Source organism: Gavialis gangeticus, unplaced genomic scaffold (genome assembly GCF_001723915.1).
Source record: "Gavialis gangeticus isolate Ggan-Ray unplaced genomic scaffold, GavGan_comp1, whole genome shotgun sequence".
Classification (NCBI taxonomy): domain Eukaryota; kingdom Metazoa; phylum Chordata; order Crocodylia; family Gavialidae; genus Gavialis; species Gavialis gangeticus.
In genome coordinates this window covers 40,892,393-40,916,860 of record NW_017729024.1, presented here as the reverse complement: position 1 = coordinate 40,916,860, position 24,468 = coordinate 40,892,393, and the positions used below count along the sequence as shown (strand labels likewise).

General features: G+C 45.7%; 1 protein-coding gene across 2 annotated transcripts in view; it reads left to right on the top strand.

The window, feature by feature from the left end:
- Positions 1 to 74: 74 nt before the first annotated feature.
- Positions 75 to 24,468, top strand: part of IFT74 (intraflagellar transport 74) — a 94,418-nt gene continuing 70,024 nt past the window's right edge. The window contains exons 1-7 of one of the 2 annotated variants that reach the window (XM_019517035.1): positions 75 to 162; positions 2,780 to 2,920; positions 6,089 to 6,224; positions 12,033 to 12,081; positions 18,836 to 18,934; positions 19,135 to 19,195; positions 20,586 to 20,645. In XM_019517035.1, the coding sequence (XP_019372580.1) occupies positions 2,804 to 2,920; positions 6,089 to 6,224; positions 12,033 to 12,081; positions 18,836 to 18,934; positions 19,135 to 19,195; positions 20,586 to 20,645 (522 nt within the window). In that variant the 5' untranslated portion in view covers positions 75 to 162; positions 2,780 to 2,803. Of the gene's footprint in view, positions 163 to 2,217; positions 2,237 to 2,779; positions 2,921 to 6,088; positions 6,225 to 12,032; positions 12,082 to 18,835; positions 18,935 to 19,134; positions 19,196 to 20,585; positions 20,646 to 24,468 lie in introns of those variants that run through there. The other variant, XM_019517036.1, reaches the window with a different exon arrangement.

The following is a 24,468-nucleotide window of genomic DNA, read 5'->3' as shown; positions in this document are numbered from 1 at the left end:
ACCTCACGTTTGGCCGAAAGGAGGGCACGGGAGATTTCTACATGTCGCGAGAGCCGCCAGGCGCGGGTGGTGATTGGCTGCGAGCAGGATGGGGTGGGATAGATGGTTGCTGGGAGACCGGTTCGTGCATTCAACCGCTGCTCGGGCGTGGGGGCCCATCGGGTGAGCCTGCGCTCGCGGGGCCAACGGTTGCTCCCCCTCCTGGGCAGAGCGGGGCAAGCCTGCGCCGCGTCCCCGACCCCGCCACCCACTCCTGCTGCTTCCAGCCGTTCCTCGTGCCGCCTTGCCAGGGTCCCAGCGCATTGCCGCCTCAGACCCTCCACCCCTCGCCTCTAGACCCCTGCTCCTCAACCGGGGACCGCAGCACCGGAGACTGGGATCCTTGCGGGGGGGTACAAATATAAACGGAGGCCTCCGTGTGTTGCCAGCAGCTGGGACCGCAGCCAGGTAGCAAGTCGTCACCCCGTGGTTTCCTGCACCCTGTCTCAGGGTTTATCTTGAGAATCACATTTGCGCCCCTCACAGGGCTCCCCTTGTGCAGTCCCCCACAGCACCTTTTCAGAAGAGCCTGCAGCACCCTGATTTGAGTGTTGCTGCTCTGGGGTATTGCACCCGGATCATCTCTTTTGACCCCAAGGTTGGGACCTGCTGATCTGGAGGGATGCGCAAACCAAATGTCATCTCATTTGATTTTTCATTTGGTTTGCGCATCCTTCTAGATGGGCGGTTCCCAACCATGGAGTCACGATGCCATTTGATATGTGCCGATTAAAAAAAAAAAAAGGGGGTTGCAAAGATGCTCCACAGTGTTGGACGGTTAGGATGAAAATGGCAGGAAGAGCATGGGGAAAGGCGGGGTTTCCCTTGGGGGCAGGCAGGGCTCCTGCGGCTGCTTGGGGCTGGGGAGAGCGGGAAGAGGGTGATCAGGCAGGGTGATTATGTGCACGTGCGCCTGCACGTGTGCACGTGGCAGCCAAGCAGCATGAAGAGCAGCTCCCGCAGCTCCCTCCAAGTCTATGTGGGGGTGCAGATTGAGGCCCCTGTGGTGAGGGAGGGAAGGAGTGGAGCAGGGCCTGGCTGGGGGAGCAGGATGGAGCCACGGGCAGCTTGTCCAGGGAGCAGTGGGGGGGGGGAAGGAGGGTGGCTCCCTGCCACCGCACGCACTCCTGCGGAGGGTGGCATGGGGGGGCACGTGCCCTTCAAATTTGTATGCAGGGTTCACAACTCCATGCCGCCGCTACCACTGCTTCCAGGCAGGCAGGGAGTGCCTCGCAATGGCAGTGCAGCCGGCATGGGCTGCACTGCCCAGCAGCAGCACTGAGCCTCTCCACCCTGCTGTGTTCTTCTGAACCGGTCCCGCTTGCTGGACTGTGGAGGCCTCCAGGGGGAAAGTAGCAGGGCAGGGAGCCCCGAGCCCACAGTGGGCAGCCCGCATCCTTCCCTCCCCACAGGCTCCACTCCTGCCATGCTGCCTGTTGGGGGAGGGGGTGTTGATCTTGTCTACATTGTTTTGGGGTTGCAAAAAATTCAAATTTCCAGCGTTTAAATGGAGTCATGCTGAGGAAAAGATTGGGAAGCCCTGCTCTAAATTAATAATTCTCAGGCAGGGTGCTGCGGTGTTAGCATTGTTTGGCATAGGTGACACGTAAGAGAGGGTCCGGGGGGCACGTGCCACCCCTGAGATTAGCCAAAGCCGCTGCTGGCTTTTGCAGGCGGTCACCGCTCGCCACCCCTCCCCCCTTGCCACTGATGTCACCACTGGCATCTGTGGACATTCCCTGCTCACCACCAACACCACCGCTGGCATCTGTGGGCAGTCCCTGCTTGCCACTTGCCACACCCCCCCAGCCCCTGAAATGGCTGTCGGTGCAACAAAGAACTGGCTGTATTATTTTTTGTACTAAAAAAAAGTGAAAACTAAGAACTAGTGTTTTCTATGGGGTACCTGAAGTCTATCCAGGAGTGTCTTGAACCCAAAAAGGTTGAGAGCCAGATCTAGAGAATCTGCCTTTTTTCTCCCCCATAGAGTCAGTAACACGCTCCTGACTTGGCTTTTGGGGTGTGTGCAGTGCAGTCTGGGTGATCAGAGTCATGTCTGCAGTGCCCCCATTCCCTGTACTCTTACTAGCAACCTGAACTCTGTCCTGTAAACCATCAATTTGCTTTTTAAAATTATCCTTAGGAAAAACATATTTAAATGGTTTGGCTGATGGGAAACTGAATGCTGCTGCCACAGGTCAGTAAAAAAATATCAAGCATGGTTTTCAGAGATTCAGAGTCCCTACAGCTTCATTCACTCCAGTAAGCATTGTGGATTCCTAACAGATAGGGAAATCACTTACCAAAACCAGTCTACTTGTTTCCTAAGTCACCTAAAAACTTACCGCTTACTGTGTGGTGACTTCAGGCTAGATTCCAGTGGACAGTTGTTCAGATTACAGGTCCTACAAGTGTTGGCACTAGTTGTCATTTTTTAACAAGCAGTGAAGCAGAACTGCTTTTTCACCGGAGAAATGGACCTTCCAGATCATATTAGAGGGAGAATCTGAAAATTTGCTTCCCCTTTACAGTGTGGTACCACTTAAAGAATATAGAACTTATGTCTTTAGGGTTCAAGAACCTTTGGAAAACACTAAAATGACTTATGTGTATATGCATGCACACAATTAAAGACTTCTAAAAAATAATTGATCTGTTTGCCCTCTGTAACTTAAATGATCTGTGGACATTAGGACATGAACTAATAATAATAACTAATAACTAATAAACTACTTTCTAGGAGGAAGCTTAAAGTACATAAGAAATGGCAAGTAATCACAAGCCTCCTACAGCTCGTCCTTCTTCAAGAGGACCGGGACTGACAGCCAGGCCTTCGTCATCTCTGTTACAGACTCCATCAGCAACCAGAGTAGGAACAGGGGTGTGTTAAAATAATTTGTTTGCTGCAAAGTTTTAGTCTTTATCTGAATAGCTGTCATTTTTCTATAAGGAAAAATAGGGTACCAGATGATGATTGCTGGTGACCAAGAATGCATTCTTCATCTTTCATTCCAAGGTGGTTTTCTCCTTTATGTCATAACAGCACTGTTACTCCATATATTGGATGGAACGGATCCAGAAATTGGATGGAATGATCAGGGTCACTAGTGATAGCAACAAAAAGTCTTTTAGAAAAACTATCTATTCTGCAGACTGCTGCGTAAAGTGGAGATAACCAAGCTAACTTTAAATAAGCTACCTCAAGCTTGGGAAGCAGTTTAGTTGTATTAGCATGGAGAACTGCGTGGGCTAATTCACTTACTGAGAGCCAGAGTACCGTATTTACTTAGGTAAAGGCCGACACTCCCATTCCCCCCATTTAACATGATGGGGAAAAGCCCTCATCGTACAATCGAGTATGAGGCAGTATGGGGCAGGCTGCATCTGCAGCCCCCAGGGCCCAGCCTGCCCCACTGCCTCTGTATCCTCTGCATCCCCACTTCTCCATCCTTGCAGCCTCAAACCCTGCTGTCCCCACTGCTGCACTCCCACTTACTTTTGCTCCACTCCAGCAGTCTTCATTCTCACTTCAGCATGAAGCATGTGCTCCATCCCAACCCTGTAGCAGTAGTGTCAATCCTGCACCTCTGCTATGAGCTGTTCTCAGTGCCCCCAGGCTGCAGCAGAGCTGGAGCCTGTCAACATGGACCAAAGGCAAGAGTAAGGTGGAGGGGCAGGCAGGGGTAGAGACTTTGGCGGGGGAGTGGAGAGGAAGACTGAAGGAAGGGGAGTGGGTATTTGATGAGGTTGCTGGGGGCAGATGTGGTGTGGAGCAGGGAGAGGGGGCCTGAGGCTGTGAGGGACATGCAAAGTGGGGAAACTTGGGGAATAGAGGCTGGTGGCAGGGAGCAAGCTACCTGCTCCACATTGTCTGCCCCATTACTGCCTCCCCCACTGCCTGTCTCCCCACCCTCTGCCCTATTACTGCCCCCCGTCACTTATCCTCCCACTGCCTGCAGTAGTAGGGGGGGTATGAATATAAGATGATCCTCCAATAATTGGATTCTGTACATGGAAAATTATAATCAATTTATAAATGTTCTGTGTATAGAATTTTGGGGGGAATCATCTTAAATCGAGGGCCATCTTGTATTCAGGTAAATATGGTAAATCAGTTGATATTAAGCTTCAGGCTGCCATGGCTGTACCTTTTCTGATACCTGAGCTAACTTATTTTAAAGGTAGTTCAGTTATTAGAGAGATACATCAATGTCCTTATCTTTGCCTTCCTCTATGCTTTATTGACATTTTGGGAGTAATTTACATTAGATTTTCTTCTGTTCCTCTTAGACTTGGATAGTGGATAAAGGCTGAAACAAGGTTACATTCATGCTATTGATAAAATAACTATCAGTGCAGTCACAGCACACCATTACTACAGAATAATTTACTTCATAGGGGGCACATCTACGTGAGACATTTACTAAGACTACTTAGCTCTGCAGTAAAACATCAGTGTCTACATACGCTGCCCTAGTAGGACACAGAAAATAAATAAACTCCGCAGCAGGATAGTACTTGTAAATACAAGTAATATCCTACTGTGAAGTTATTTACTGCGCAACAACACACATCTAGATTCTGACATGGGAGTAAATTGTACCCAGTCAGCCCAGCCAACAGGGGGCCACATTCCTGCCTGCTGCCTAGCTACATGACCTAGCCAGCTCTTCTGCCGCCCAACGCAGTCACCTGGTGCCTGGCGACAACCCCTGTACCCCCTGCCAGCCTAGGGCTGCCCCCCAGGCCACACTGCTGTTGCGAGCCAGAGCCCAGGACTGACTCCTATGCCTCCTGCCAACTCAGGGCTGACACTTGGGCAGCTGTGGGCAGAGCCTGGAATTTCCTCTGGCTGCTACAGAGGAGCAGAGCAGGGCAGGAGCAGCCCTGGCCTAAACTGCTCCTCCTGCCTCAAATTACTGCTGTCCCAGGTACATGTATAAAAGCTAATCCCAGGAATACTTTACTGCTGTGTAAAGTACTTTGCAGTTTATTCAGTCACATTAATTGCACATGTAGATGCTCCCAGTGGGTGCATCTATACATGTAATTAATGCAACACAATAAACTCTAGAGCTGTTTGAGCGGGATTAAACTGCTTCCAGGCACAGTGACTACATGTGTTCCCAAGACAGCAGCAGTTTGAACTGGGGCATAGCAGGCCTGGGTTGACAGGAAGTACAGGGGGGTCAGCCCCAGGCTCCAGGTGGTAGCAGCGAGCAGTAGAGGGCCTGGCAGGAGGCAGGAGTCTAACCCCCGGCTGGCTGGGCTGACCAGGCACAATTTGCAGCCGGAGTCACCTTCCATGCATCCGTGTGATTGCAGGTAAGTATTCCTCTGTAAGATAGTACTGTCCCCAAAAGTATTACCTTATGGCAGAGTTAATTAATTTACTGCACCTGAATACTGTAGATGGTGATGCTTTACGATGGAACTAATTGGCCTACTCCACAGTAAAGCACATGTGTAGATGCACTCTGTAAGGAGTGAATACAAGATTAACCCAAACTCTAGTTTTTTTGCTGTTATACCATCTTGCCACTAAGTGGCAGAGGAGCTGGTTTGTACGGAGCACAGGCTATCTAGCCAGAGATGAAATTAAATTGCAGAGCAAACACATGATTGCTATACTAGTGTATAATTACTCCTTTCTTTCTGAATGGTGGCTTTACCCTGGAATGGAGTAACTTGCACTTGTACTGTGTATGCTCTACTTTTAGTATGGACTAACTAGAGTTAATAGATTCTTTAGTAAATATGTCATTGTGTTTTACACCAGGGTATAGTTATGCCTACTTTTCTGAAGGGTATCTTTACCATGGGGAGAAGTGACTTACACTACTATGCATCTGATTTCCATTCTGTTTTTATTCTGAAGTAAAGTGAAATTACTCTGGACTAAACAAGCAATAAAGATCTAAAATCATAATGTTTCTAACTGATAAAAGTACCTAAGCTCTAAGATTTCTAATACGCTGCTTAATAATTGCATAAACATTATCACCTGCTAATTATTATTCTAAGATGGGATTTTGTTTTCTTTGCCCAGATGCCCCCTGGTACACCAAGACCTGGGACTCGTGCTGGTCTCATGGGTACTGGTGGGGTCCTGTCAAGTCAGATTAAAGTTGCTGATCGTCCAGTGACACAACAGGGATTGAGTGGAATGAAAACTGGAATGAAAGGTATTGTAGAATATGTGAAAAAGTATCATAATATTGAAAAGTTTTTTAAACATTGTCAGTTGTTACTGTTTTGGAGGAACTAGATGGTGGAAAATATGTTTAGCTCTGGAATCTCAGAAGTCTGAATAAAACTCATAGGATTTGAAGGTTGAGTGAAAATTTAATTTAGCAGAATTGATAAGGATTTAAAGACATGCCTTGCACATAATGACATGGCTAGTTTCACACTTTCTTTTGTCATTGTGAAAGTAAAACTATATGGTAAATTTAATTAACTGTCTAGCATGCGAGTATGTATGCATGTTTACATGCCCATGTTGTCTAGAATATAAATCCCACTTCATTCCACAAAACATTGGAAGTGCATATCAAATTGAAAAATGTTGGTATGTCTGAGTGACAGCTTTAATCTGTGACTCCAGCTCATGTAGGTATGCTTAAGATAGCTTTAAAATAGTTGACTTGGTAGCAGTGTACGTGTGATACCATGGCTTCTCACCCATGCATTTTCCCAGGGTCGCACACAGTTTTGAAGTTCACAGTGAACTCTATCCTGTAGGAACTACACTGTGATCAGGATCTAAACAAGTGTAAAGCTAATATGACTGTAGGAGGTGCAGTACATTTTTGACTGCATTGCAGACATACATTTATTCTGTATTGAACACGTGCACGTGCATCAATACACACAATGTTAGGAGAACCTCCTAAGCTTGCAAAATAAAACACTCAAAAATTAGCAAAATGCCAAAGTTAAAGTTGAACTCTTAATTTGGTGCCCTTGTGTACATATATTGTTTTTAACTCAATGATCAGATGCTATATTTTCACAGAATTTCTGCGTCATTTTGTGCACAGAATAGAGTGCTTACTTAATAAACAGCTGTTTAATATTTTGTCCTCTTTGTTTAATGTACATTTCTTATTAATTTCCTCATGAGCCCTGACACTTGTTGCTACACTGAATGCTTCACAGTTAATTCATTTCAGAGGTCCTCTGTAAGGTGAAGAGATATGATTACCCCCATTTAAAGAGAAGGAACTGAGACAGTAAAATTAAAGTTAGATGTGTCCAATAAATTTAGATGCTGTAACTGGACTTTATCATTCTTAGAATGATGTAGAATCTAAATGTTCAAAAGAGAGTTCATTTTGATTTCACCTGTATTTTTGGTGCTCACTATTCGTACAGATCAGACCCCTGGATCATGTCAGGCACCGAAGAATAAGGATCATACAGTTATTAACAATGTATGAAAAGTTCCTTTTAAAGTACTGACTGAGCATCACATAAAAATTCTGTGACATAGGCAGAGACCTAATTAGCAAGAATTGAGTCCCATTGTTGAGAACAGCACTCAGCTTTGTTAACTAGTTCATCCCTAGGGCATTGGTTCATCCCCAGAGAAGCTTTATTCTGTGTCTGAAGGAGGCAGAGATTTTGTGAAAAAAATAGTTTTTTCCCCAAGTACCTCTCCACCTTTACCTGTACCGCTACATCCCACTCCCCCCCCGCCCCTGCCTGTCTATCACCCCTGACACCTCTATTTCCATTTTCACTGACTGGTTTTCTTGCCTGCATTGCATCCAAGCCTCTGGCTTCTTTACTATTCCTTCCATCCAGGAACAGCACACACACACACACTAACTGCAGGTGCTTCCTCAGGCTGCCAAAGGGTTTTTTAACTCAAAAGCTTGCTGAGATATATTTCTGTAACTATTCAGTTGGTCTGCTAAAACATACCACAGTTAAACTGACACAAAAGAAAGGGTCTTGTCTGCCAGTGCCATGTCCTTAGACCAACACTCCTAGCACCTGACTGCAAGAACATAAGGCCCTGGGCACATCTAAGCCTCAGGGCTGGGGCTGGCAGGGAGAGTTCTCTGGCAGCTGTTGGAGGAAAAGCCCCTGCAAGAAAGGAAAGAAAAGCTCTGTCATCATTTGGCTGCCTGAGGTGCTGCTGGTGCTACTGTGCTGCTGCTCACTATGTTATAATTTACCTTTTGTCATTTAAAATGGTGGACCAAGCTGAGGCTGTAGAGGAGGAGGAGGCCTCATTGGGGCAGACTACTGTGTCATGTAGAAGCCCCAGTGCCAGTGAGGGCCCACCTTAACACATACAGTGTCACCCATGTCATGAGTTTTGCTTGTCAGCAGTTTGAGGTGCAGCTTCATGGCCTCAGAAGGGGCTACCATCTCTACAAGTATCATCCAAATCAGGCAAGAAATGACAGTCATAGGCAGTTTCATGCTTCTCCGTTATGGCCTATGGGCAAAACAGTGAAATAGCTTTAACAAAATGAAATGGAACACAGTGGTTTTGAAATGAAATGAAACGTGAAATGAAATGCTGTCCTGTAGAAACAGAACTGTGCTGTTTTGCACAGCTCTTAATTGCAGTACATACTGCATCTAGTGAAGTGTCTGAAATCTTTGTCAAGAAAGGCTAAAATGACTTATTCTCTTAAATGAATCAATTGTAATGTAACCAAATACAACTAATGGGGGTTAGAAAGAAGAGACAGATTGAGTCCCTCCTTTTTTGTTCTTGCTTCTAAAACTCTCAGAAGTAACAGACTTCTATATTCTGTATTAAAGATGTTTCTCTTTAGTCCCAGAAGGACACATTCTTCATATACTTCTCCTCTTCAAAGCCCATTAACCACTGGAAAAAAGCTTTAGGATTGAATGGGGTATGGGGGGCAGTGGAGCTCTTTGCAGCTCATCACACCCGAGGCTGGTTTTATGATAACTTGGTTTCATGTATTTAGATTTCCTTCATACATTATCAGCTGGAAATTTCTCTTTGCGGTTGGTAGACCAGCAAAGGAGTTTTGGATCACTGCAGAGCTCTGGTAGTGTTATTAGGATAATCCTTGTATTGTAGGTGGCCAAGAGTTGGTACATGCCCTGCTGAATGAGTTTGTCAGCTGTACAGTAGATTGCTACTGAAATAAATTTCATAGATTTTTTCGGGTCAGAAAAGGCTTCAGTAGATCATTGAGTCCAACTCCCTGCCCTGGGTAAGAAAGAGCGCTGGGGTCATATGACCCCAGCCAGGTGCTTGTCCAGTCTTCTCTTAAAGACCTCCAGGGTCAGGAAGAGCACCACCTCCATTGGAAGCCCATTCTAGATTCTGGTAACCCTTGCCATGAAGAAGTTCTTCCTGATGTCCAATCTAAATCCGTTGTCTGTCAGTTTGTGGCCGTTGTTTCTAGTTACCCCAAGGGGCGCCCTGGTAAACAGCATATCTCCTATTCTTTGCTGCCCCCCCCCACCCCCGATGAATTTGTAGCTGGCCACAAGATCACCTCTCAGCCTTCTCTTGCGGAGCCTGAAGAGATCCAGGTCCCTCAATCTCTCCTTGTACACCCTAACCTGCAGGCCCCTAACCGTACAAGTAGCCCTCCTCTGGACCAAGGTTATCCACGTACTTCTTCAAATGCGGTGCCCAAAACTGGACACAGTACTCCAGCTGCGGCCTTACCAATGCAACATGGAGAGGGAGTATCCCCTCCTGAAGACCTGTTTGCCATGCACCTGCTAATGCATGATAGAGTACGGTTAGCTTTACTTATCACCTTGTCACATTGACGACTCATGCTTATCTTGGAGTCTATGACTCAGAGCATTGGCAATGCTGTGGGGGTGCATGCGGGTGCCCGTGCACCCCCTGTGAAAAGGGGTGCCACTTGCCACCCCCACCCCTCACTGCCAACATCACCGGCTGGCATCTGCGGGTGGTCAGCGATCGCTGCTGGCTGCTGCTGGGTGGTCACCGCCTCCGGTCAGTGCTTGTGCCAGCTCATGTCAATGACGGCGGTGTCTGCGGAAGCTCCCCACTTACTGATGCCGCGCTTCCACCACCGCCAGTGCGCTGTGTCCCTCTAGCCTGCGGGCACGCATTGTTTATGATTCTGAGATCCCTTTTTGCCACTGTGCTACTTAGCAGGTCATCTCCCAATCTGTATGTGTGTTGGTGATTCTTTCTCCCTAGGTGCAGCATTTAGCACTTACCCTTTTAAAACTGCATCCTATTCTGCTCTGCCCACTTTTCCAACCTGTTCAAGTTTGCCTGAATCTGTTCCCTGCCCACCCATGTATTTACTTTACCCCATAATTTGGTGTTGTCCACAAATTTGGACAGAGTGCTTGCCATGCCCTCATCCAAGTCACTGAACAGCAGTGGTCCAAGGACCGAACCCTGGGGGACCCCACTGCCTACATCTTTCCAGGACGATACCGATCCATCCACCACCACTCTCTGGGTGCGTCCCATAAGCCAATTTACCACCCTCTTGACCGTGTTATTATCTGTGACACAGCTGCTTAGTTTATTTATAAGAATGGGATGAGACACCATATCAAAGGCCTTTTTGAAATCCAGGTAAATCACATCTACCTCGACTCCTGCATCTAAGCATTTTGTGACCTGGTTGTAAAAAGAAACAAGGTTAGTGAGGCAGGATCTACCTGCTATGAATCCATGCTGCTTGCCTTTCAGCATCATTTTTCCTGCTGGATTCCCACAAATGTGTTCCTTAATAAGTTTTTCAAACATTTTCCCAAGGATAGAAGTGAGACTAACCGGCCTATAGTTACCTGGATCTTCCTTCCTCCCTTTCTTGAAAATAGGGACCACATTGGCCCTTTTCCAGTCCTCTGGGACCCATCCTGAGTACCACAAATGCTCAAACAGTCTTGCCAGTGGTTCTGCTATGACACTAGCTAATTCCCTCAGGACCCTTGGATGAAGATTGTCTGGGTCTGCTGGCTTAAGCATGTCCAGCCCCTCCAAGTCTCCCTTCACTAGGCTGGCGCTAACTGTTGGTGGGCTGGTGTCCCTCTTGTGCCTGTCTCTATTCTAACTGGGGGAGATGTCTTTATCCATGTTCAGGAATACATATGTGAAAAAACTCACTGAAGAGCTCAGCTTTGTCACTCCTATCTGTCACCACTAGTCTGTCCTGTAGGCGTCCTATGTTGCCATGCATCTTCTTTTTGCTCCTTCTATACCTGAAGAAGGATTTTTTGTTGTCTTTCATTTTTGATGCTGACCTGAGTTCTGTTTCCTGAGATGGACATCATTGTGGAAGGAATCTAACCCAGAATCACTATCAAATGAGTGAATAGAGTGACTGAATAACATTTAGACTTGCAGTAAGCTGTCACAGGTGTTTTGCTGAGTAAACTGGGAAGAGAGCAGGTAAAGTATCTCCAGGTGATTTCAGCCTTAGGAGAGTCCAAAAAAAAGACACAGCTCAAGGCAGGAGACTTGTTAACTCTGATTCCATGGCTGGAGTGGATCAGACTGCAGGAAGAGTTTCTCAGAACTCAGCAGGCTGAAACAACACAGAAGCACCACATGTGAAAGGTGGAAAAAACTGGAACAGAATTGGCGCAGAAACTGAAAATAAAACCTTAGCTGAGGTGAAAGTTACAGAAAGCAGGGTTAAGTTAAATGTTCCTGTGATGATTTGTCATGTAATGTCTTTATTTTCAATTCACCTCTCTCTTCTAGCAAAATTTCATATTGTTTTTAGGGCAAGTTATTGTTTTCATGACTCCTGTGTCTTTGAAGGATTTAGCCAGTTATCATAAAAAATGTCAGTTGTTTAAGTAATCTAAATCCTCACAAAAGTATTTCTTTTATTTGGATGGATTGATTGAATAAAGTCCATGTGAGGTCACTGAAGGTGGTGACTGTGTTTTGAAGTGTAATTTCTGCAGGTCCTTTGTTGTCATGAGCTACAACTCAATAAAATGCATTGCCTTCTAACAAAATGTTACTTGTTCTTTTTTGCTAGGTCCTCAGCGACAGATTATGGATAAATCCTATTATCTTGGATTACTTAGGTAGGTTTGTGGCAGTGTTTTCAAACTGGAACATGGCTAATGCCCTCTACCTTCCCATCATCCTTTTCAACAAATAAAATACAATCTCATAAAATTAGTAATAGCCATACTTTTTACTTATTTAGATTGGCTGTACATTTATGAGGGTTGGCTGTATACATCGTAAGATTTGAAGGAACAAGGAGGGACTTTGTTCTGGGGTGAATGTCCCAAGAACGTTCTCTTTCCAAGAATAAATTGGCTTATTTGTTTTTTATTGCACTGAAGTCTCATTTTTGTTCTGGCTTAAACTCAAGTTATCCACAATAGGTTAAGGCCTTCTTAGTTTAGCCTAATTTTAAATGAGTCATCTGTCTACAGAACATCACAGTGTATTTGGATTAGCAGCCTGAGTAGTTTAGCATTCAGTGCATTGTTAACTTGAGTGGCAGCTACTTTGAATTTAAAGCATCACTTGTGCTAGAGACTTTTTTGAATACATCTTTGCTGGGCTGTGGGCAGCGCCTGAGGTATTACTTCAAGCTAGCACTACAGGGAAGGTAATCTCTGGGAATCTTATAAAGCTTTGTCACAATTGCTTCACTTACTTGAGTTAATGGGCACTGCTTTCTTCTACATATGTCGTTCCCTAAGGTTTAGTTTGAACAGGTTCAGAAAGATTACAAAACTAGGAAGTTTCTTGAAATGTCTAGTGTTTTTGCCATCATCACATCCCAATAAAAATGAGGAAAGAATGACAATAGATTTCTGAGATATTGCTCAGTACTAAAAGTTTAGTGACCAATTTATATATTCTTATGTATTATATTTGCTAAATTAATCCTGCCTCTTGAAAACAATTATAGAACATTTTCTTAACTATGAGACAATAAAACATTGTTTTTGCCATTGTTCTTTAACTAAGTGCTAAATTACTAGTACTGTGCTAATACTGTCCATGTGGCTTGTGTGAACAGTCTCCTGATCATTTAATACATTACCTAATAAGGGAGTGAATTCAGTGGCATGTTTCTTGGTTGACTGGTCAGTTAAGGTCCAGCAAGCATCACAGGATCACAGGAAACTAGGGCTGGAAAGGGCCTCAACTAGTCCAGCCTCCTGCTCAGGGCAGAATGGTCTCTGACTAAACCATCACAGCCAAGTGTCTGTCTAACCTGCTCTTGAAAATTTCCAGGGATGGAGAGTCCACAGCTTCTCTAGATAACCTGTTCCGATATTTGACCACTCTCATAGTCAGAAAGCTCCTCTTAATCTCTAACTTAAATTACCTCTGCTGCAGCTTGAGGTTATTGCTTCTAGTTTGATCCCATATAGCCACAGAGTATAGTCTATCTCAATCCTCTCTGTAATTGCCCTTCAGGTATTTGAAGACTATTATCTAATCTCCCCTCAGTCTTCTGTTCTTCAGACTAAATAAACCTAGTTCTTTCGGTCTTTCCTTGTAAATCATGCTTCCCAGGCCCCTAATCCTTTTTGTTGCTCTGTTCTGGATTCTTTCTAATCTATCCATATACTTCTGAACATATGGGGCCCAAAATTGGACACAGTACTCCAGGCCTCACTAGTGCTGTATAGATCAGAAGAACTTCTTCCCATAATTTGCAAGTGAGACTCCCATTAATGTAACCCATTATGCCATTGGTTTATATTGCAACAAGAGCGCACTGTTGGCTTATATTCAGCTGGTGGTCAAACATACCCTGCAGGCCGGATCCAGTATGGAGAGCTGCTCTGTCTGGCCTGCCAAGTTACCAGTGAGCAACTGGAAGTTGTGGGGCATGACCATGGGAAATGATCTGCCACAGAATTCAGTCCCTTGGAATTTACTAGTCTCTTGTGGCCCCACCAGCCCTGCCACTGCCATGTACCATGTGCTGGACTTCCTGCTGTGTGCCCCGTGCCAGAGCCAGAGCTGCAGCTGTGACCCAGGACACAGGCATGTGGCATCAGTGGCAGCTTTGGCTCCAGCATAGAGCACATGGCAGGATCTGGTGCTGCTGCTGACACTGTTGAGTGCCCTGGGACAGATCTGGAGCGGCTGCTGCCACCACATGCCCCAGACTGGATCTGTCCCACAAGAGGTTCCACAGTCTGGATCAGGTCTGGGGCATGCGGTGAGTTTGACACCCCTGGTCTACTGTCACTCCCAGGTCCTCCTCTGTAATACTTCAGTCTAGCCATCCATTTCCCAATCTGTATTTGTGCATGCAATTATTTCGTCCCAAGTGCAGGACACTTGCACTTGCCCTTTCTGAATTTCATCTGATGGAATGTGGACCATTTTTCTAGTCTTTCCCACTCATTCTGGATTCAAGTTCTACCTTCCAGAGTGTCTGCAGCTCCACCCGACTTGGTGTCATTGTAGCAGGCTCGTGGCCACTGGGGCAGCTTTGATGCTCCCTGGTGGCTGTGTGGCCCCTGCCTGGCTCAGGCTTGACTGTAGCCCACCACACTTTGTTCTTATTGAAGTTTGTGTAAGGGAGGCTACCCCTGGGCTCTGAGTGAGCCTGACCCCGTTTCAATCCCTATTGGACCTCTGTCAGGTCCCATTAGTCACAATCCTGCCTCCCAGTTTAGTAGGCCCTCTCAGCTTGTCCATACTTCTAAATTGCAGGGCTCCATTCCTTCCCTACACTGTGCCGTAAGCCTCATAGATGTCATAAATCCATGATGTTCTCACTTCATACTCTTGACCCCTGTCTGGATCCTCAGGCCTCCTGGTTCCTTACTTAGCTTCTCCCTGAGCTCTTGGACACCTGGTCCCACACATAGCCCATTCTCTGGGTTCTCAGAGCTCTGGTCCCACACACAGCTCCTCTCTGGGCCCACAGTCTCATCTCCCCTTCTGGACTTGGGGACCCTTTAGTCCAGGTCAACCCCCTGTGGGCCCATGGACCCTCTGGTCCAGGTCTTTAGCAATAAGTCTCAAGCCTGCCCCAGCAGGGCTCAAGGCTAAACTCTAGTTAAACTAAATCAAAGCACCTGCATCTTCTAGCAGGCACCCCAACCCTCTTTGGGCTTAACCTAAAACCAAAGCCACCTGCCTACAGATAGGCCCCAGATAGATAGGCTTCTTCTCTGCCCCAGATACCTTCCCTTATCTCCTGGTCTGAAAAGTTTCTCATTGAGCTCCACTGTCAGTTCAGGAGTTCTCCTGTCATCAGCTCCTCCCTTCATAGCTGCCAGGGCTGCAAGGTACCTTGCACCTTCACCTTCTCAACCAAGTTCTCCCTCTTTGTGAGCAGCAAGTTGAGAAGAGTTTCCCCCTAGTTGGCCTCTCTACCGTTTATACCAAAAAGTTATAACAACCACTCTGCAAGAATTTGTTGGACAGCCTGTGTTTTCCTCCCAGCAGATGTCCTGATAATTAAAGTCCCCCAAGAAAACTAGGTCCTGTACTTTGGCAACTTCCGTTGGATGTTTAAAGCAGGCCTTATCCATCTCATTTGGTGACATATAGCACCCCCTCGCCCCCACCACTGTTGCTTTCCTCTCTGACTTTTACCCAAGGGCTTTCAAAAAGCATACCTTCCACTTTGTACAGCACTTACATGTCTATCTCCATTATATATAGGGCAACACCTACTTCTTTTTTTCTCCCTGCCTGTCCTTTCTGAACAATTTGTACATATCCATGACAGTACTCCAGACACATGAAGTGTCACACCACATCTCCATAATCCCAATTACATCATAACTTCTCAATTGTTCCTTTTCTTCCTGTTTATTCCCCATGGTTCTCTCACTAATATATGAATATCTTAGGTATCTTGTTACTGGACTTTAATGTTAGACTTCAGGTAGTGGCACTGAAGTCATAAATGCTTGGGCGAGAGGGTGCTTGTACATGTGATGCCATTACCATGTACACATGACAGAAATCTCAATGGCATAACACTGTACGCATGCAAGAGTTTTGGGGGTTTTAAATGAGTTTGCATTGTTGCAAACTAAACTACATCCAGATGTAGTTTAGTTTGCAATGTTGCAAATTGCAACAATGCAGCTGTCAGCTTGTACCCCACTCCTCTGCTATGAGCAAGGCAGGCAGGCTCCACAGAAAAAAAAAGATGGGGCCCCTTGCCGCTTCTGCCTTCATTAGGCTTCTGCAGCCGGCAGGATGCCTTGGGCTGTCTGGAAACGGGCTGGCTTGCTCCTGGGACAGTGTGGGAAGGCAGCAGAAGGGTGTCTGAGTTTGCTGGTGGCTGGAGAAGGTGGCAGAGATGGTGCACAGGGTGCTGGAAGCCTGGGCCATTGTCCCTGCCACCTTTTCCAGCTGCCGGCAAACCCAGCTGCCTTCTTGCTACTTTCCCACACTGTCCCAAGGGAAGTCAGCCCTTTCTTGGGCAGCCTCAGGCATCCTGCTGACCACAGGAGCCTGCTGAAGGCAGAAGCAGTGAGGAGCCCAATCCTTTTTTTTGCAGAGCCTGCCCGCCTCTCCTGCAGTCAGAGGGCGAGCTGCCAGTGGGATGAGTGGCCGTAGAGCTGCAGGGAGCCCTGGTCCTTCCTTCTGCAGTAGCAGAGCACCCCTGGGGCCACCCAGATGGGCTTCTAGCAGGCTGGGTGCTACCCTAGCTTGGGTTCAGGGAAGAGCTGGATTGGGCTGGGTGCTGCCTCTGAGCTGGGGCAGCACCTGGCCTGCTAGCAGCCTGCCAGGGTAGCCCCAGGGGGCACTGCCACCATGGATGGGAGGACCAGGGCTCCCCACAGCTCAGGGACCACTTGGCCAGCTGGCAGCTTGCCCCCCTGCCGTGGGGAGGCTCCAGGTCAGACCAAAAAAAAAACACCCGAGGACCGGGCCCCTCAACATAACATGATGGAAAGATTGAAACAGTTTAGTTCTCAGGGTTTTATACTATGCCCCACCATTTCAATTAAGGGATCATAGAATAAAAACCTGAGGACTAAACCCCTGTCACGTGTAGAAGCGCCTGAATAGTCCGTTCTCTGAAGAGAGCATTTACTGAACACAGCGATTTGCAGTTTCAAGCATAAGACAAAGAAGTAACAGAAAAACTTTGCCTAAGCTAAGACACAGCTAAATAAGACACAACAACACCACACAACTTAGAACACACAATTTAGCTTAATTCAAGACACAGCAGAAACATTTTGTTTAAGCTACCTGGCCCCTTCCCTGCTACTGCAGGTCATACACTCAACATCTGTCACATAGCTTCAGAATTACTTAAAGGGCCAGAGACTGTTAATTATGCCATGTGTTTGCCAGCAATCGCCTCCTTGATGGCCATCCTGGAGGAGCCATCTTTATTATTTTTAGGCTCAGTGTGGTAGAGGGTTGAGGCCTATCCAGCTCAGTGCCTAGTAGGTTGCAGTCACCAGCAGAGTAACTTAATTCTTCTTGATAACGCTCTCACTATCTTCATCCACTCTTGCCCCAGCCTTTTTTATGACTGTTCACCTTATGATATGGGTCTGGTATTGGTTGCGACAGACTCCACTTTCTTTACATCTAATGGGTTGCAACCATTAGAAGAGACTGATTTTCTTTGTGTCCATCTTCTTATCAACCCAGTCTTGCCCCAGCCACTGTTCTTTATGCAGGAGGGCCTTTATTATGACTTCCTTGGCCATTGAAATTTTCAGGTGATTACATTAGCAATACATATAACATAACATTACAAATACAGCCATAGCCAATAACATTTGAGCTAAGAACTACAAACATTAAAACTACTTAAATTTATGTAAACATGTTACATCGCAACATACAGTTGGTTATAGTTCATTTTAAACACCTGGAATTGCCAAAAATGTAACTGATTGCTCTGTCTTCCCCCTGAGAATATTGCTAAGGCTTCCACTACTGCTTCTGCTTACTAGGTTTTTATCTAGGTCTCCTAGCATTTTACTTACCCCTGGACTTTTAACTCCATCCCTTGGTGAACCTGGTTTGAAACCCTCCTTGCTAAATTAGCAAGCCCATATGTAAAGGTAATCTTTCCTCTCCTTGTCAGGTAGACCCCATCTCTTCCCAGTATTCCTTCTTGGAACACCACTTCCTGATTGAAGAAGCCAAAGCCCTGCTGTTGACACCATCTGCACACCTATGTGTTGATCTCCAGAATGCATCTGTTTAGTAACGTGCTGAGGAAAAATTAGGAAAGCGCTAATTTAGAGCAAGAAGTAACATTTTGTAATGGTGGAACATACTAGCAATCCATATGCTATAATTGAGGTCACAAGTTAAGTAATTGGAGATGTCACTAGAAGCCTTCATGCTGTAGCCGAGTGAGACACCATGAAATACACTCAAACCACATGGTCCTGCTTTGCATACATCAAATCTGAGGAGTATGGCAATGCAGCCACCCTAGAACAGTCCTGGGTATCCAATTGACATACCTGAGACAGAGAACCTATTTCTAGCTCTGGATGCAAGATCAACTGCCCTATTACCCTTGACTGGAAGGTGATGAGAACACCACCTGGGCTCCTGCCCCCTTTACTCTTGCACCCAGAGCTGCCTATTTACATGTTCTGTTCAGGGTTGCCCTGGCAGTATCATTGATGTTTACGTGGATGAGCAGCATGGGATAGTAATCAGAGGATAAGTCTCAGGATCACTCTGTTTTCTCCCCTTCCTGCTCATGCCTTTTAGCAGCTTGAGACACCCAATGCCATAAGAGGAAGAGAGACTGAATAAATATGAATATTTATAAATTTATAATAAATTATAAGATGTATCCTACAATACATTTTAAATATGAGTGACTTTGTTTCCTGTTCACAGAAGCAAAATAAGTGAACTCACAACAGAAATTAATAAGCTGCAGAAAGAAATAGAAATGTATAACCAAGAGAATTCTGTCTACCTATCATATGAAAAAAGGTGAGTCATGTTCTAATTGAGCATAGCTAAATATCTTATCAGTTGCTTATTATTTGTTATATCAGACAAGAATACTAGTGCCATCTGAACTGCAGAACATTAACAGTTGATAGTTTTCTGATTTTGTTTTGCTGCACTGAAGACTCTCTTTCATAACTTTGTTTTCTGTTTTGTTTTGCTTTGTTTTGCCGTGTATCTAGGGCAGAGGCATTAGCTGGTGAAATCAAAGAATTTCAAGGTCAACTTGCAGATTATAATATGGTATGCTACTCTCCACTTTTTTATATCAAATTTTTCCCCATTAGGATTGTATGTTGAATATATTGGTTTTGACTTTAGTTTCTTTTTCACCAGTGTATCTCCATTGAAAAAAAATACTGATTAGTTAATGGCTTTAATTCAGTTATTAAAGCAGAAACAAATACAGGCAACCTCCACTTAACACTATTTCACTTAGCGCTGTTTTGCTATAATGCTCATTTTATATTCACACCTGATTCCACTTAGCGCTCAGCGAGTTTTGTTATGACGTTCATGATTGCCATCTTGGTTTTAGTGTACTTCATAGTATCTCCCCCAGGCACAGCATGGAGGTATCTAGTGACATCTCTGATGACTTAATCTGTGACCTCAAGTAAAGTATATGGATTGTTAGTACATTACACCATTACAAAGCGTTACTTCTTGCTCTCAGTGCTTCCCAAACTTTTCTTCAGCATGACCCCATTTTCTCAGCATGGCCCCTCACTCCCAACCCATAGCCCACCACCTCTGTGACACCATCTCAGGTCACGACCCACAGTTTGGGAACCACTGCTGTATGTGTTCATATTAAGACATTTTTAGTGATACCCTAGAGTTATATTGTATGTATATTGTGACTTACTAGGAATCCATCAAGTTGCTTAGATTTCACGAATATGTCCATACTACTTCTCTGGCACTCCTTAGTGTACCACTGAGAAGCATAGCCTTCCCCATCAGCTCCCACGCTGCAGGCACCAAAACTGGAAAGATAGTAGCAAAGCTACTCTGGGGTAGCTGCTTCCACACCTTGTTTCTGGTGTGTTTGAGAGTGACAGTGGTGGCTGCCATTGTTTAAAAAAATGTTTCCTATGAGTTCTGCAATGCTAGTTGATTGATCAGCATGTTTCATAGCTACAGTTAAGCTGTTTAGGAAGTTAAGCTAATCAGAGTCTGAACTGGAAAATTTCTTAATTCCAAATTTGGGAGGAATTGAAAAATAGATTTAGTTTCTGTTTGGCACAGTAAAGAGCAAAGCCATAGAGAGGAAAATATTTTGAGCCTTGTAAGGAGGAGAAGAGAACTAGGGGGGGAAAAAAGAGTATGTGGTGTATATTCGATGAGAAGCAGTTGCATTTGGATGTGAGAAATCAGTATTGCTTCCATAATATTTACATTTATTATTTTTTGCATTGTTATGCAGTGATTATTAAGTATGAATACTGTGTGTAATCTATTTGGTTTCTAAGCCAGATTTTTATGTTTGTCATAACAAAAGACTATTGCTCACTTCTTTTGCTACATCTTCATACAGTATTTCATGAGTTTTCTTTTTTCTTCCGTGCTTCTGTTGTGTGGTTAAAAAAGAGAGCAAGCCTTAACTATTTCAACTTCTGTCTTGTTTCAGCTAGTGGATAAACTTAACACCAATACTGATATGGAAGAAGTGATGAATGATTACAATATGGTAAGAACTTGAATGCTTGCCATGCAAGTATGATTTTTACAATGCAAGAGTATATATTACAGGCATGATATATTCACTGCTTTTGCACGTACATAATTTTCTTGAAATAGTGTCTTATCTGTTAGTCATGTAAGCAAAACTATGAATGCCATGCTGTTTGTGGGACTGGGTCCTACACAAGTTATATGATTTATTTCTTCAGCTATTTATAAAATAACTGGTGTATATTTTTTACTTTGTTACAACTTATCAGATAACAAATTTAACATTAAAAGATGCATTCAATCCCCTAAAATAATGACAAACATTTATCTTCCATCAGCAGCACTCCCTTAACCAAGTCAGTGTCCACAGAAGTCTTGTGGGTTTTCTTCTTTTCTTTTCAAAAGAACTGATATTTTTACTACATCTTATATTCTTAGAAATACTACTAAGTTGGGGGCCAATTGATTCCTTTTCTGATTGAAGAGGACAAAACTTACAGTACTATTATAGTTCCTTACACAAACTTAGCGTTCTTCACTGATTCACTGATTTTCAGCTATGCTGGACATATAAAGATGTCACAAATGGCACAGAGATTAGAGCAGTACAGGCAGTCCTCAGACTTATAACACAATAGGTTCCTGAAGACCTGTTGTGTCTTAAGTCGAATTGTTGTAACTCAGAACCAGTTTTCGCATAGGAACAATGTTATAAATGGGGGATTGGTTCCTTTACATTGCTGGATACAGCTGTGTGCAGCTTGTAAGTGTGTTGTGGAAAGGGAGGAGGGAGGGAAGGGGCATGGGAGGGGCAGATCAACCTCCCCATGGTGAGGAATGGAAGGAGGGGCAGGGGCTAGGACAGAGGCTGGGGCAAGCACTACCCATCCGGGGCAGGAGGGGCGCGGGATGAAGCTGCGGCTCATCCAAGGGGTGAAGGGAGCGGAGGGTGGCTCCTGCCACCACATGCTGCTAGTCTGGGAGCTGCTTGTCTGGTGGCTTGTCTGGCTGCTCCCATCACTCGTCGGGGAGACCATGGGGGAGGGCATGTGCCCCTGGATCTGTGCAGGGTGGGTGGGGCTGCACAGGGGGACCGTGGAGGCAATGGGGGGGCTTCAGTGAATTTTCAGGTGGCTGCAGCCCCCCCACAACCCCTGCTCTGCCACCTGCCCCACCCTGATCTGGGGGCTCAGGCCCCTACCCACGCTCTCGCGCTATTCACCCAGCCAGGAGCTGTAGCTTGTCTGGAGGAGCACAGGGAGGGGGTGGCGGCTCCTGCCACTGTGCACTGCTTGTCTGGAGTCAGTGCAGCGGCTCCATCCTGCACTTGCCCCAGCTGGGCAAGCGGCAGCGGGGCATAGCCTCTGGTCCCAGCACCACCACCGCACACCCAGAGCACAGCCTGGTGCAGCCCCAGTCCTGCCAGCCCTGTGCAGATCCAGATTCACTAACCACCCCATGTCCTTCTGGATGAGCGGCAGGTGCAGCAATGGGAACCACTGGCTGAGCCTCCAGACGAGCAGCTCCCAGACCAGTGGCACGCAGTGGCAGGAGCTGTGCCCTTCCCCCAACACCCCCATGCCCTCTGTCCCTGTCCTAGCCCCTGCCCCTCCCTCCCTCACTGCAGGGCATTGATCTGCACCCCCCACACCCCTTTCCTCTCCCCTCCTTTTCCAGAACAACAGACTTAGCAGCTGGACACAGCTGTATCAAGCATTATAAAGTCAAAACCCACATTGGAACCACAAAACAGGGTGCCAATTTATAAAGGTTGTAAGTGCTGTTCGTCATAACTCAAAAAGTTGTAAGTCAGGGACTGCCTGTATACTAATATACAACCAGAAACAGCCAGTAAGTACACCAATAATTTTCCCCTGTGGTCAAAAATCTTGCCCTTTTTCCTTCATCTAGGTTTTAAATTCCTCTTAAATTAACAGGATTAGAAGCTTAACTTTATTGTATATATTGACTCTAGACAAACATTTGGATGGCCAAAGTACTTATTATGGGCAACTGGTGCCACCTTAGTCAGCAGCTGGGGGAGGAATCCCCCCAAGGCCAATGTCGCTGACTGGGGGTCGGGCGTCCACAGCCACTCCCACTCCCTGGCCGGCACTGGGGGCGCCTGCCTCCCCTGCCCATTTCCTGAGCGGTGAGTACAGCTGGTCAGGGGATGCAGCCCTACGCATTACCACCGGTGCTTATGTTCATTAATAAGTTGTGTTCAAGTAACAGTGTATATGTTCACCTAATTATACTGGAAGAGAAAATGAATAATTTAAAACTATTTTACAGTGTTTGTTTTATTTCTCCCCCTCAGTCAGCCACTGCAAGACACTATAAGCCAAGTGTCACAGATCCTGATCCTTCAAAAACCTATGCATATGTTTACCTTCAATGCACAAGTAGCCTCACTGACTTCAGCAGGCTTCTTGTACCTTTTAAGTCAATGTTTCCAGTCTTTAGAGTAGGCTGTGCAACTGGGGGGCCACAAGCAGTGCCAGTGTGCAGCCCCTGAGCCACACACTATGCAGGCAGTGTGCTGCAGGGTAGGCCCCCCCTGACCCCACCTGCTGCACAGGTTACACCAGTGGCACACAGCCACTGTCACAGATAGGCAGCATGTGGATCCCTGTCCTCTTCCCTGAAGGCTGCACAGGTGGTACACAGGCCCCACCACATGGCAGCAGGAGAGACAGCCACTGGAGCCCTCAAAATGGGTGTTAACTGCTCATGGGCATGTGTTGGCCCCTTGCAGGCTAGGTATTGGGGATGTGTGAAACAGGCCATATTTGATTCGTATTTGGCCCAAGTCGGGGGACATTGATTCTATTAGTTGATTCAGATCACTTTCCCAATTCGACCAAATCCAAATCTGAGAGAATCAGCAATTCAACCATAGTTGCAGCTTTAAATCTTTTTTTTTACATACCTTGAGGTATATACCAGGCTTGCCTCCTGAACATTGAGATGGTGGGGCGGATGGAGTGTCCCACAGGAGCACGGGAGGTCCCCCGCATGCTCAGTGGCGGACCTCCGCCATGCCCCTCCAGGATCCCGTGCGCACTCTGTGGTAGACCAGGAAGTGGACCAAAAGCACTTCTGATCAACTTCTGGGTCCACCGCCGAGTGCACTGGGGGCCCCCCTGTGCTCCCATGGGACACTCCATCTGCCCCAGCATCTCAGCATTCATGAGCCGCCTGGTACCTTGAGGTTTGTAGAAAAAACATTTAAAGCTGTGTTTATGTCCGAATCATCAAATGTCTCCAAATCAATTCAGAGGGTTCCAATTCGATTCAGAGGGATTAAAGGGCCTCCTGATTCGATTTGGAGATTTGACTGCCAAATCTCCACCAAATTGAATCAGCAGCCAAAGCTTCGCACAGCCCTGCTAGGTATGGCTTACAGGCCATCAGTTAGACAGCCCTGCTTTATAGTATTAAAGTTTTAGTTACAGAGTTATGAAAACAGAACAACGCTCTAATATCTTACATTTAAGAACCTGCTTTATAACAGTTTTCAAGAGACAAGATTAATATTTAGAAAGTTAAATAAATTAAACACTTTTGTTTTGGGGGGGGGAAGAAACAAAACTTGTATTTTTTAAGTCAATTGAATTAATCTTTTTTTTTTTTTTACTTAAGTTCCCCAAGGTAGTGGATGTCTAAAAATAGCATACCAGATCTTGAATAAACCCTAAAAAACCCTGTATTAGATGTTAACTAGCACACACTGATTTTGAAAAGCTGTTGTGATTGGCATCCTGAAGGAACATTTTATGTAAAGACCAGGAATTATTTAATGCCTGATAAAACTTTTTAATCAAACTGTTTTGACC